The sequence below is a fragment of the Pan paniscus genome, chromosome 3 (assembly GCF_029289425.2).
Source record: "Pan paniscus chromosome 3, NHGRI_mPanPan1-v2.0_pri, whole genome shotgun sequence".
NCBI classification, from domain to species: domain Eukaryota; kingdom Metazoa; phylum Chordata; class Mammalia; order Primates; family Hominidae; genus Pan; species Pan paniscus.
This window is the reverse complement of record NC_073252.2, coordinates 104,132,392-104,147,809: the sequence shown is the minus strand read 5'-3', so window position 1 is coordinate 104,147,809 and position 15,418 is coordinate 104,132,392. Positions and strand designations below refer to the sequence as shown.

Below are 15,418 nucleotides of genomic sequence, written 5' to 3'. Positions count from 1 at the left end.
AAAAAAAAAAAAATTAATTAATTAAAAAAAGACCGTAAAGTCTCCAGGTTGGGTGTTTGGGGAGGTTGCTGATACTGTTACCAGAGATAGAGAAGAGAAGAATAACGTAGGTTTGAAAATAATGTGATTAATTTTGGACATATTGAATTTGAAGTGCTAATGGTACATCACTGGAAAAATAATCAGCTGAGCATTTGGAGATTCAGACTAGAATTCAAAGAAGACTTCTACTAGATGTGTATTGAATCCTCCCACTTATGTAATAAACAGTATTCTACAGAACATGAAAAAAAGGTGTAGGGCTTCATTTTCCATAATTATCATAATTACGGTATAATTTCCCATAATTTCCATAATTACCTTTAAAAGCTTATAAATGAATTATTCTAGAAAGAAAGACAAATTCCAGGTGATAGTCTCAATAAGAGATTGTTGAAAAGACCCTTAAAAGATATATTAATAACTTGTATTTGTTTCAGAGATTGTTGAAAAGACCCTTAAAAGATATATTAATAACTTGTATTTGTTTCAAGAAACCATAAAAATTGACTGTCTCCATTATAAATTAGCTTAAAAATAAGAAAAAAATTGCATAAGTGCAAGTGATTAGTAGAAGAAATTTACAAAGAAAATGAGATCAAAGGGAACTAGAAGAGAAAGGAAAGGAAAAGACCATTTTGACATGTTAGAAGAAAAAAAATTATATATATGTGTGTGTGTGTGTGTGTGTATAATTGAACTTTCAACAAACCAAACTATGAAGTTGCATTGACTCACACTCATGCTAAGATGTTATGCACCATAGGAAAAATATTTGTTTGTCTTGACATTTCTATTTAAAACTTATAATTTAAAAATTTTAAATTATCTTTCTTTCCTTTAATCCTTATGAGATTTTGTTAGAATTACATATGAAAGTAAAATAGGAGAGGAAAATTTATAATTGTTCATGAAGATATCCATTTATCTTTTTTTTTCACACTTCTATTGAGTGATCCACTAAAAATTGCCAAACTCATTGAGAAAAAAGTAACTAAGAAAGCACGGGGCTTCTTTGAACAGAGCAGTTTTGGCTGCAGACAAAGGTAGAAAGATATGGAGAATCTGATTATGATAGCATGGAGCCTAAGAGTAGAAAGTAAAACTTTCACTGCATCCTCTCTAAACTCTTCTATCTACTTCTCTTCCTTAACTGTGGAAATGAAGTGAGGATATTGTCTATCATGGGTGGATATAGATGATATGTTACATATAGTAACATATGTCACAAGCATTTATTATTTCTATAGTTATAAACTTCATCAAACTTATTGTATAAATATATTTTTGTGTAGATGTCTTTTACCTAAGATATCATTTTTAAAAATCATCTTGCCTGTTCAACTCATACAAGAGTTGGGTGAAGACTCTATTAGTAAAAGATAAAAGCAACTAGCATTTGACTCTTACCAGAGCCAGTCAGATTCCTTACTATTTGCTCTAAAATCCTTTCTGCCTCCTCCACTGGAAGTAAAACAGCTTAACCAGTCCCTAGCGTAGTGCCTGACACACAGTAGATGCTCAGAAAGTATTTGTTGAATGAATGAATCAGTTATTCAACATATATTAGAGCAAATACTGTGTACTAGCAGTCACTGTTCTAGGCATTGGAGAAACAGTAACAAGTAAAATTAAGTTCCTACTGTCATGGAACTTACAATATTTGGGAGAGACCATCAATAAACATACATATATATAGTTTAGATATATATATAAAGTGGTTATAAATGATCAAATAAGGTTAACACGAGGAAAAAGAGTGCTGATGGCTTCTTTTCTTTGTAGAGTGATTAGTGAAGCTCTTATTCTGAGATGGAAAGCCAATAGAAGATGTGGAACAAAGGGTGTTATATCATCCGACTCATATTTTAAGAGAATCATTCTTTTGATGATTGTCATGTAGAGAAAGATTATACTGGGCAAGGATAGAAGCAGTCATTCAAGAAGTTCTTGCAGTAATCTAAGTAAGAGATGATGGTGGTTTGGACTGGGAGATGAGATTAGAGAGGTAGATGATGGGGAGTTGGGGAGTTGGGGAATTGTTTGCAGATTTGCAGATCATGTAAGACCTCATAGACTATGGAAAAGACTTAGGAATGTATTCTGAATAAAGCTACAGGCCGTTAAAATGCTTTGTGACAGGTTATGTGAAATGTCTGTCTTATATTTTAAAAGGATCACTCACGTTGTGTGAGGGTTAGACCATAGCGGAAAGAGTGGAGGCAGGGGAGACCAGTTGATAGGTTGTTAACAATAATCTAGGTAAGAAATAACCATCACTTGAGCTAATACAATATTAGTACAGGCAGTGAGAAGTGATCAGATTCTGAATATGTTTTGAAAGTTACAGGATACATTGGTAAAGAAAAAAAGAAACATATCCAGGTTTATTAGTTAGATAACTAGAAGACTGAAATTGCCATTTCCTGAGATAAGGAAGACTTCAGGAGAGGATTGGGTAGAGGAGGGTAGGAATCAAGTGTTCCCCTTTGAAACTGTTAAGTTTGTGAAGCCTAGTAGATATCAAAGTGTCTAATAGATGTTGAGGAAGCAGATTCATGAGTTTAAATTCCAGGGAAGATAGTAAAGACAAATTTACAGTCATCAGTGTATAGATAGGACTTAAACCTGTGGGACTAAATGAAATCATTTAGGGGAGGAATGTAGATAGAGAAGAGGTCAGAGGACTAAGCAATGGGGCACAAAGTCAAAAAGATAAGATAAATCCACCAAGGGAGATGAGAAGGCACAGCTAGTGAAGTAGTAGAACCAGGAGAGATTGGTGTACTGAAGGCTAATGGAAGAAAGTTTTGAAGAAAGGAGGGCATGATCAAATGTGTCATATGATGCTGATAGGCCAAGTCAGATTCAGAATGAGTTTTAAAAATTGGATTTGACAATGTGGAGATTACTGCCAGTCTTAATAAGAGTATTTTGGGGGAGTGGTAGAGACAAAAGTTTGGGGAGAATTTGAGAGAGAATAGGCTTCTTGCAAAGAAATGAAAAGAGATAGGACAAACCATTAGATTAAAAGAGCCTTAAAAGATGTCCGTCAGTCACAGTGCGTGGCCCTTGTTTGGATCCTGACTCAACAAATTTAATTATGGATGAACAGATGGATAGACAAAGAGAGGGAGGGGAAGAGAAAGAGAGGACGTTTATGAGTTATGAGCTAATTCAAAATTTGAACACTTGCTGAATATTTGATTATATTTTACAGGAAGAGTATTATTGGGGCTTTTTTCTAGGTGTGATAGTACTATGGGTATATATTTTTTAAATCCTGTTATTTCAGTGATACATGTTTATGTATGAAATGATAAAATATCTGGGTTTGCATCAAAACAGTACAAAGGTGGGAAGAGGGCATGGAAGGAATAAATGATACAATTTAGCTACAAGTTACAATTGTTGAAGCTGAGTGTTGGGGACCTAGCAGCTCGTTATACCTTTCTTGTCTATATTTATATATTTTTTGACTTTTTTTAAAATAAAAATGTACAGAGAAAGAATGGGAAGACATGAAATAAAGATAGTAACTTTGGGTAATGGGAAATTAAAACATGAAAATACATTGAGTTAGCACACTCTAGATATTTATAATATCTCCTTATGTAACACAAACTATAAAAATATTTTTTAAGATAAAAATCCTTACACTATCAAATTTCCCAACCTCAAAGATTGGTTCCAAGAAAATTAGAAACAACTTGGTTAAAAGTTTATTAGAACCCTTTTTGTGGACAATACTAAAGAATACTATTAGTATGGCTTCAAAATATCCCAGATAACATTGGAGTAGTTATTTATAAAATAAACATGGATGAGAAAGCTGGACCATGTAATGACTATTCTTCTAGACTCTCCCACTTTTTAAAAATACATAATTAGCATTTTCTCATATATAACACATTAATGTGCTGGAATTACCTGTTCTTCTCCTTCCTTGTCACAAGTGCCTATGGTAGGGTATAAAATGATTACTGACCTGTGCATTCACCTTCTTGGCTTTGCTCTGCTGCTGGTTTTATTTCTGTGAGTGAAATTAGAAAATACAGCAACCACTGCCTAATTGTTACTAGATATTATTACTATGAAAACCAGTTTTATACCTTATATAATGCTATTAAGAAAATAAACTTCAATGAGTTAAAAAGATCTGAATACGGAAAACTAGCAGGACACAAAATATTTATCTCAGTATGGGGGAACACAATAAGGATTGAAACAAAAAGTGACATTCAAAATTACATTTAATTATATAATCAAGGGAAGAAATCAGTGCAGTATTAGATAAATCATTCCCACCTCTTTCCTACTAATCCTTGCCACAGCTCTTATGTTTCTCATTGAGAGCACTGAGATGGGCAGTTCTACTGATTAAGAACTTTATTAATGAGCTCAGAAATTTCTTAAATAATTGGAACAAGACAGCACTTCATTTATATTCATTCCAAGACCACACTGTACTCTAGATTGAGAAATCACCCCATATTCTGTTTTTCATCTCAAATATGATAATCTGCCTTGTCTAGCCAAGCTCTTAGAAATATGCACCTAATTTGTGTGAAGCATCAGCCTAGCCATGGTCACACAGTGCCAGAAATATTGAATATGTGCCATATTCTCAGCATTCCAGAGGGTCAAGAGGAGGCATAAGACTAATAGCATCTGCCTCACGTCCATAAGATGAAGAAAAACAAATTACTACAGCTGCTTATTATAGGATAATTGCCAGTTTCTTTATTCAATACCATGCTCAACCGAAAGTAAAATTTTCATACCCCAAATGTAGGATTATTTGGAGGGAAAGGAATGGCCAGATAAAATGGAAGAGATAAAAGACTTCTCTGTTTGAGCTTTGTCAGGGTCTTAGTTAGTCCATGCCAATTGTCCAGTCTCCAGTATCAACTTCAAACTCGTATCAGGTAACCTAATTGTCCTGCCATGTGTTCCTCCCTAAATCTTCCAGAACCCCAAACTTTCTTAGTTTCCTGCTGCTACTGTGAGTTATTCCCAAACCTGTGTCCTAGAGGGCCCAGTGAGAGACATGATTCTGTTCTACATACCTCATGAATCCTACCTATCATCAGCTTTTAATTTTTTGGCCTTAGTTCACCCACAGTACTCTGTGGCTGCTTAAAAATCCCTTTTCTTCACTTATTCTCCTGCTACTGCACAACTTAACTTTCTCCGGGCAAACATGCCAGTCTCTTAATCCAAGTTCAGATGCAAGATAAAGAGAGAAAACAAGATAGAGTGGCACCCGCAAGAACCTTCCATATTCAGACACTGCTGTATTAAGGTGTGCCTAACCACATCCTAGAAATGAATTCCAGCACCAGGTCCTAAAAACCAGAGGAATTGTGAAAATACAAAAGCTTTGCCCTCCCCACATCGAGTACTGTCCACAAAAATGAGGTCTGGAAGTCCCCAGATCCTGTGCCAGGAGATATCATATCTGGCCCCCTCACGTGGGATGTTGCTATATAGATCTCAGCTAGTTGTGCAATTCGAAGACCCCCATTCTCTCTACATGGGATGTAGCCCTATAGTGGGCCTTAGTGGCAACCCACGAGTTTTTATGTTATTTTCATTATTAATCAGTTGAGAATATTTTCTAATTTTCATTGTGAATTCTTTGACCTGTAATGTTTAGAGGCATATTGCTTAATTTAGAAAGAGTTAGAGATTTTTCTAGTCACCCTTTTGTTACTGATTTCCAGCATAATATTTACTGTCATCAAAGAACATAATCTGAATAATTTCAATCCTTTAAAAATCTGAGAGTTGAGTTGCTTTTTTGAATTGGTCAATTTTGGAAATGTTTCACGTGTACTCAAAAAGAATTTTATTCTGAAGGCATTGGGTATTAGTGTTCTGTATCTGTCCCTTAAGTAGATTTGTTAATTGCATTGTTCAAGTATTGCATCTTACCGTTTTTTTTCTGGTTGTTATTTCACCTACCATCATGGTGGATTTGTCTGTTTTGCCATTCAGTGCTATCACATTTTTATATTCTGAGTCTTAGTTATTGAATGCTCACAGATTTAGAATTGTCATATCTTTTCAGCAAATTGAATTTTTTATCATTATGAAATCTCCCTTTTTATCTGCAATAATCTGTTTCACATTAAATTCTACTATGTCTGATAAAGTTCAGCTCTCACAAATTTCAGCCCTACAAATACAGCAGCCTCTTCTAGTGCAAAGTGACTTGCTCTCCACATATACGTATAGGAATTGCAGTTTGAGGTCCCAGACAAACCTGACCTGCAAATGAATCCCTTTATCTAATTAAATGACTCTCAATGCTAGTTACACATTAGAATCACCTGGGAAAGGGGGAGCCTTTTAAAAACAACTGATGTCAGAGATCTGTCCCAAGAAACTCTACTTATTATTAGTCTGCAACAAACCTGGTTATTGCTGTTTAATAAAAGCAACCAGATGATTCTGCTGACTTTATAACCACTGGTTCAGTATGATATCCTGCCACCTCCACCAAGGATGTTGCTCAGTAAGTGTAGATTTGTAATTTCTGGGTGGAGTCTGCACTCTGTGGAGTATGCAGTCAAAAGCCCTGCCAGATGAAAAATGAAAGATGGAAGAAACCCTATACCCTAGATGCCTGGTTCTCCCCTGTCCCACTGTATATCTTCTCCATGTATGATGTGACTTATTTAACACTGTGGAAATCTACCCCAGCACATTCACAGCCTTTTCTTTCCTCCCTAACCTGTCAAGCTATAGCCACAAAGAATATTGTCTGATAAGTATAGCAACTGTGGCCATCTCATCTGGATTCTCATTCCCTTTAAGAGTCAGTAATGAAAGAGAAATAGAAGGAAAGAAGAAAGAAACCAGCTCCCCAGCCCCTGTTAAATTCAGAAACTCGGCTTATTATCTCTGGACTGCTAAGATCCCTAAAATTCTGCTTTTATGCTACCCATACTACTTCATATTAATTGTCTAATACTATCTCCCCCACTGAACTCTAAGCACTCCAAAAACTGGAACAATGCCTGGTACCTACTTAGTAGGTGCTCAGTGAAATGTTTGATAAATGAATGACCGAATAACTGAGCAAAGAAATGTTTCCATAGCAGTAGAAAAGATGCAGTCGTGGTTTCACTGCCAGGGGCCAGTATTTAACATGGATAATTGAAAACACAGCAGAGCATCAGAGGAGCATAACTCATAATCTTATGTGAAAACTCAACAGTTGCTCTTTTTCTTAAACACAGCCTGCTTCTTTTCAAGGCATCTAAACATTTGCTATCTCCTTGCACTCCACTTCTACTCTTCTTCTTAGACCTCCCACACAGCAGCAACCTGATTGTTGCAAAGTGCTCTGTTCTGCCTGCTTTGTCTTTACCATTTTCCAGCTCAGTAGCAGCCTGGTTGTTAGGGACTTCCTTACAATAACAGAACTCTTTCCAGCTCTACAGCATAGTTTAAGGGAGATTAGTTGCATGTACAGTCCTTCCTCACTCATTTTCTGATTTCCACAATGTTTTGAAAGAACTGAAAGTTAAGACTGCTTATCCACAAGGCTTTTTCAGTAATGTTATGTTTATCTTAGACTTCTGGCCTAAATGGTAATTGAATTGTGCATGTAGGAGAATGCAGCCAAGATGTTTCAATAATCATATGGTACCAGGGACTGTGCTGCCTGCACATGACTCAGGCAGATGAATCTGGTGCTTTCTTTCTTAAGGACTGGGGTTCAAAGAGAAGTAAGAACAGGATGAAGACCAGCTCACACCGGCTCACTTGACACCTTTTGAAATACAGGAGCACTGTTTCTCTTCAACATTAGTTACTATCAAGGATTCCCATCTGTTAGCTCTAAGAGAGGATAGGATGTGAAATATGAACAGCCTTTTGAATCTCTGTGGAGCCACTGCAGAGAATCACAGAGAAGATAAGTAGGGTCAGCAGTACTAAGACCCATTTATGTGAGTTATTTTGGAGATTGCTAAGATCCCAGTCCAGTATTATTTATTCCACCTACTGACCGAGACCTTTATCCTTTTGACTTAAGACAGTATTATTCAAAAAATTGTCCATGGGCCACCTGCTTTAGAATCATCTACAGGTGCTTATTTAAAAATACCTATCCCTAAGCCCCAGATCAATAAAGCAGAATCTCTGGGAGTGAGGCCTTGAACTTGTCCTGGCCAAACCACTCAGCCCATTCTTTTGAACCCTAAAGTTTAGATTGCTGCCTTGAGATATTACTAAGTATTAAGCTTCAAATAGCCCCAAGAAGCAATAGCACTGTGAGCAGATTAGTCATTTTTATTGAAGGATCTAAGATCAGGTTTCAGTAGAGATAGTAATTGAAAAGAACTTGAGGACACAAATACTCAATGAGGAGGAATAGGACACTATCAAAGAGAAGGAACAGAGATAAAATAGGCAAAGGGCCAAAGAAAAACTTCTTTACTTCATAATTTTGCCCTAGGTTTTATGGTCATTTGGCATAGTTTAGTTCAATCCAGCAAACATATATTGAGCCCCTACCATCTGCCAGCTACCAGGAAGAAAACAAAATAGAAGGAAGCTCTTAAATGGATAATTTAAATAAATGAGGTAAGGCCAAAGATTGAGATTCATACAAGAAACTTCGGGAGCTGAGAAGCAGGGACCCTAATGGCAACTTAGCTTCTAGAGAAGGAAGTGCATGAGCAGGAAAATGAATAGAAGTTAGGCAGGTTTGAGGTTATGTGTGGGGGTTACTATTGAGGAGGCACTAAAGAGGGGACAGGAATTGGTGGGAAATGGAGCATGTGCCCAACATTGGACAATCTGCCCAAGAAAAGGTCTGAGCATAAAGCAGTATGCTATATTGGGATTGATACGCAGTTGAGGGATGCTTTATCATAAAGTGCAAAGAATAAGGAAAGGCAATCGATGATCCTGGATAGGTAGATTTTAGCTAAGTCGTCTGTGTATATGTCTTGATAACTTTTACAAAGTCCTCTTGTGCTAGACATCTAGAAGTCTTCCTGGATCTGTCCTTCAAATTCATTCCAGGTTTGTGGACTCAAAATGTTAGTTGTGATTGCTCCAAAAACATGTTACAATTGGTTTATGGGCTCTCTGTGGGACATTGAAGTGGACCATAATATCAAAATTTTTTCAATGTACATTTGAGCTTGTTTTGACTATTACTGGAAGAATACCTAAAAATAGTAACATTAATGACCTCTGGAGAGGGAGGACTGGGAACAGAAGTGGAATGAGTTTACTTCTCATTGTATACCCTTTCCTACTGAATTTGAATTGTTTACCATGTATATTTATCACATATTCAAAAAAATCATAAAAGAGAACTGAAGAGACATTTATTCCATAAGATAAAGAAATTGTCAGCGTCAGCATATAAAAGAGAGATTTAATTTATATTAATAACCAAGTTGACAACTTATTATACAGTGGTGGCAGCAATCATAACATTAAATTAATTTTGTCTTTCAAATTCTGAGAAAAAACATGAGGTTGGAGATGTCTTCTGTATATCCTCTAAAAATTTTGCCTCTTTTTTTTTCCAGTTTGCAGCTCACCTTGTGAAGATGAAATATCCAAGAATCTGTATTCTAGATGGTGGCATTAATAAAATAAAGCCAACAGGCCTCCTCACCATCCCATCTCCTCAAATATGAAGAACCAAGAGTGTGACTGCCAAAACTCAGTGTGGCATCAGCACCAACAGCACAGTTCTTCATATCCACGCCACTCTCAGACAAAACTAGATGTCCAGATTGTTGCATTTCCGTAAAGTTTGTCACGAGACATTTTTTAAAATCTCATAACCCACATTTTCAGTTATCCATGCAAGAAACTTGACTTTACATGTATTGCTGAAAGAATTTTCTTAACAGTGAAATCTGATCATATATTTTTACCACACTGCCACATAAAGCCCAAGAAATTCAGCTGACAAGACAGATTTAGCATTAGCAAGAAATCCCATTTGCCCTGAAAAAGCTGTCCTCCATTGTACTGAACAGACAGTCCTGTCGATTGTATTATTTAGAAACATACACTGAATGTGGGCTGAAATCATCATCCTTCCATAATGAAAACTGAGAAACTATTCACAATGCATTCCTTATAAATAAATGCTACATTTAGTAACTCATTTCACCCAAACAAGGGGTGTGTGTGTGTGTGTGTGTGTGTGTGTGTGTGTGTGTGTGTGTATAGGAAGTGGAGTTTATCCCATTGCAGAAAGTGGTAATACTTACTCCCAGAAAAATGAAATTTAGAAACCATTTATATTTGATAGAATATTTGGTCAGTTCCTGTAGCAAAGACGAATGGCTTAAACAAATTTTCTAGTTTCTTTATCACATGAAAGTCTGTACAGTCAGTCCAGGGCTAGTCTACTGGTTTCCTGATCATTAAGAACTCATTACCTTCTCTCATTGCTTTACAAACCTCAATATGTGGCATCCATCTCATGGATGAAAATGGCTCCTCAGCTTCTACCATCACATCTGCTATCTAGAAGGAAGAGAATGAGAGAAGGAGGGAGGGGATGAAGAGAAAAGAAGGAACAAAATAAGGAGGGAGGAAAGAAGAAAAGAAAGGAAAAGAAGCGAAGCACACTCCTTCCCTTTAAGGTCATAAACCAGAAGTTGCGCACACTACCTCTGCTTACATATCATTGGCCAGAACTTGGGTGCATGGCCACACCTAGCTTTAAGGAAAACTGGAAATAGAGTCTTTGGATGGTTGATCATTTCCCCAGCTAAAAACATTCTTATTACTGTGTGGGAAGAAGAGAGTACATATTGAGGTACAGCTAACAACCTCTGCCTCTGCCACATTGTTTTTAAAATGAGTATTATATTTCATTAAATCTAAGACATCTCACAATTTTAGGTACCACAAAGAAAAAATGAAGCCAAATGAATTGTGACACTTTGTCAATTAAAAGACACATTCCCTGGGAGGCCGAGGTCAGGAGTTTGAGACCAGCCTGGCCAACATGGGGAAACTTTGTCTCTACTAAAAATATAAAAATTAGCTGGTCGTAGTGGCACACGTCTGCGGTCCCAGCTACTCAGGAGGCTGAGGCAGGAGAATCACTTGAACCTGAGAGGCAGAGGTTGCAATGAGCCATGATAGGGCCACTGTACCCCAGCCTGGGCAACAGGGTGAGACTCCATCTCAAAAAAAAAAAAAAGAAAGATACATTCCCATTTCAGAAATCTGAAAAAAAAATGCCTCATATATATGAAATATAGCATATCCTTTAATTATCTTCAATTTTGTTTTAACTAAAAAGTGTTCATTCATCTATAACTTATATTCCACTCCAATGTTAAGACTGCCTAGGCAGAACATTTCAATAAGAGCCTCAATTCAGCTTTCTGGGCCATGGTTTTGTTGTTGCTGCTATTGTTTACTTTATTTTATTTTTTCTTTGCATGTACTTTTTAAATTGAGATATACTTAACCATAAAATTCATCCTTTTAAAATGTACAATTCAGTAGTTTTTAGTGTATTCACAAAGTTGTGCAATCAGTATTATCCAGAATACTTTCATTGTATGCAATTGTCTACCTGATCAGCAGGTATTCCACATTAACCCCTCCTAAGGTCTTTGATAAATTTTTGTATATGGAGTGAGGGGTCCAGGTTCATTCTTGCATATGAGTATCCAGTTGTCCCAGGACCCATCCTGTTTTGTTTGTTTTATTCAATTTATTTGGTCATTCACCAAATATGTTTTGAATACCTACTATGTATTTCTAAGACACTAATATAATCCATAGTTATATCATTTGTGATCCTTACCTAGTTTACAAGGAAAAAAATGTGAGAATTAATGAGAACAAATATATACCAAGATTTCACTAACATTGTTTTTGGGCCATTGTCTACCCTCTTCAGAGAAATATTAAATCCTCCTGTCCTGGCAATTACTATTCTTTTCCTTCAGTCTTTGATGACTTACCTGAGTTCATAATCAGAATGCACCATTGATGATCATTCTGAGTCTTAACTCTGCCTTACTGAGAAAGCAGAGAAGAGAGGGATGAAGGGGCAGTGATTTGAGTTGAATAAGGTGGTAGGTAGTAGGAGAGGATGAAGACCTTGTGAAGAGAGCTATGTAAGAAGATAATAGTAGCAACCCTCTGTCATGATTTTGCATTTGATCTTTCTTAAAATTTGACACATTTAGGCTTATTCCAAGAAATTGAAGTTTTTTAAACATGAAAATTATAATATTTAATATTCTTAACAGTAAAGTAAGAAAGAGCACACTATCACTGCCATGTTTATACACAGGGCATGTTATTTCATGGTGGATGATACGAACAGTTGACCTCAACAACTATTTGTTAGATTAAACGTATATAACCCAGGATTTATTTGAGTTCCTTTTTAATATATTATTGATTCCTACACGATGACTATCAGCACTGTTTCTGGCTTTACCTGGAATGCCATAAGTACCACCACCAGCCCACACAGATATACATACACACACACACACACTCACATTCATAAACACACTTATTAACTCTTGATAATCTAGCAACAACAGTGTACCTCCTCCAGTCTTCTCTGGCTTCCCCATGCTGCACTAAGAGCCTCAAATCTACTAAAGCATTCCATTCATAATTTACTAATAATAGATTTATTACATCATTTTGCAATTGTTTATTTACATTTAGTCCCCTATTAAAATATGAGCTGCTTAAGATCAGGAGCTATAATTTATACCTCTTGCTACCTTCAGCAACCCACCACATTGGATATGCTCAATTAATATAAAATTGAATCTATCAATTTTAGAATCTATTTGAAGGGAGAAAAATAAAAATAACCTGTGGTAATTTTTTTCAACTGCCAAACTTATCTGGTACCTGATAGTATAGAAATAAATTGAAATCTCAATTCATGGAGTGAAAAAAGGATCTCTAAAGTCCCGTCCAGCTCTAAAATCTGATAATTCTAGAAGTTGGAGCAGATAACTTCCAAAATAAGGTAATTTAATCTAGTTGCATCCTCTTTTCAAAATACAGAAATGTTAGATTCAAAGAGCATATTAAAAATAACTAATGCTTAACCAAGTTTGAAAGAAAGAATTTTTTTGATGTCAGAAATGAAAATGACCTGAAAGGCACAGCTTTTAGGCCCGTGGGATACCCAGTATCAATATAAGCCCTAAGAACTCAGGTTTTGGAATACATATAGGAATAGAAGACATAGCTTTGGATCTTCTGGGTGGGAGTTCTAATTAAGACCTCTTTATGAAGTGACAGTCTCAAGGAACTCCGCTCCATGAAATGACAAGACATAACTTCCCGCCAAATTAGGGAAGCTACAGAGGAGATTGTCATTGACCTGGTTATTCTTGATGAAGGAAGAAAAATCTGTTATAGACAAAGTTGTTCAGTGGAAAGTCTGGGGTAAGTTCCTGATTTAGAACAGGCTTTAGTGCACTTTAAAAGGAAAACAATGAATTATATAAAACTTTTAGAGGACACAGTGGTGCCAGATTTTTGTTCGATTCCTGTGTTTTCCTCCTCCAAATAGTTACCAAAAAATATTCCTTTGGGAATTAGTATCAAAAGGATTCTATAGCACCTCAAAAGAATCTTATTCACTTTGGGAGGCCGAGGCGGGCAGATCACAAGGTCAGGAGATCGAGACCATCCTGGCTAACACGGTGAAACCCCATCTCTACTAAAAATACAAAAAATTAGCCAGGCGTGGTGGTGGGCGCCTGTAGTCCCAGCTACTCGGGAGGCTGAGGCAGGAGAATGGCGTGAACCCAGGAGGCAGAGCTTGCAGTGAGCCGAGATCGCTCCACTGCACTCCAGCCTGGGCGACAGAGCGAGACTCCGTCTCAAAAAAAAAAAAAAAAAAATCTTATGCAGTAGTCTTATTTAATAAAATCCACTACAAGGAGAGAAGACTGCTGCCTTGACTATATAGAAAGGGTTGGCAGATATTTCATTCTATCAGTTGTAACTAGTAATCCCATTGTTATACATGCTGACCCAAAATATAGCTGTTATTAACCAAATAATGCATTTTTCTTGATAAATGTTGATTAAATCAAATTGGAAGCAAAATGGTAATATTTATGATCAATTTTAGTTTGGATGTTCAATGTCAAGACCAAACCCTCTTCACAGCTACCAACTTCAATTTTATTGAAGACTAATGGTGAAGAGTTTCAAACTTTAACTGACACTTGACATTTAACAGGGTGTGTAATTGCTCACACACAACCTTTAGGTTTTGTAATCCAGTTTCATCTCATACAATATTAGAAACAGTACACGTTGTAAATACCTATTTTAAAAGTTAGCCATATTTTATAAAGTCACATGTATTTATATCTTTTCTGAGTAGTTTTCCTGTTAATGCCTTATGATAGGTGCTTGTAACATGAAAACTAAACTTGGATCTTGGCATATTCAGTGTTCTATAGATAGATTGTGATATGTATAGCTTCTACGGTGACTTTCAGGCCTAATGTCTCCTTTTAAGTTGTTATTCTTTAATATCCTTTCTCATTCCTTTCAGAGGACCTATTATTAGTTTGCATTGTCTGCAGCATTTCAATAATACTGTTCTATTCTAATAATACTGATCTGTCCTAATAAACAGTTCTAAATACTGTTCTGTTCTAATTGGTACCAAAGCACTGTATTGCCAACATTTCTAGATATTAATCCCCTGGGTGGTGGGGGTTAAAACACTGTTCTGTCTTGGCCTATGACTAATCTTGGAGCTATAACAAATGCATTTAAAGCATTAGATCAGATTCTAAATATTGCTTCCTGCCACGCTAAAAGATTCAACTTTTACTCTCATTATATATAGATGTGACTTAAGAAACAGTACATGGCCTACCATTTTTTAAAAGACTATACTAGTGTGATCACTAGCATTAAAACCTAAGATAATCCTTGCAAAGGAGACTTAATTTTCTCATTAACCTGGAAACCCATTCTTATTCTGTTATTAATTTTTTCTCAATTGTATTAGCATATTTTCAGTCCTATAGAGTAGAATGATTTATTATTCTAAGTCCTGTATTGCTCTGGAACTGGCTCCTCATAGCTTGAAAGAGCTGAATGTTCTCATCTCTTCTCAACTCCGTGGTCAGTGATCTCAGGTTAGTAGCTTATAATCAGCCACATCAGGGGTATTTGCACCATAGAAATAGGCAAATATTCCAAATCAGGCTCTTTTTAAAACTTTTTATTTATTTTTGAGAGCCAGTCAATAACAGTTACTAGTGCATCATTGATTCAATCATCCTAGGGTCATTATATTTTCTGTAGATTATGAAAGTAAAAGGAATGTTAAAGATTATTCAATCCAAATGTCATTGTT

The 15,418-nt window shown here is 36.2% G+C and overlaps 1 protein-coding gene across 2 annotated transcripts in view; it reads left to right on the top strand.

Moving 5' to 3' along the window:
• TBCK (TBC1 domain containing kinase) overlaps positions 1-14,696 on the top strand; it is a 281,985-nt gene extending 267,289 nt beyond the window's left edge. For both annotated transcript variants that reach the window (XM_008955359.4, XM_003829981.5), the window contains exon 26: positions 9,600-14,696. In XM_008955359.4, the coding sequence (XP_008953607.4) occupies positions 9,600-9,710 (111 nt within the window). In that variant the 3' untranslated portion in view covers positions 9,711-14,696. The remainder of the gene's footprint in view (positions 1-9,599) is intronic.
• The last annotated feature ends 722 nt before the right edge of the window (positions 14,697-15,418 follow it).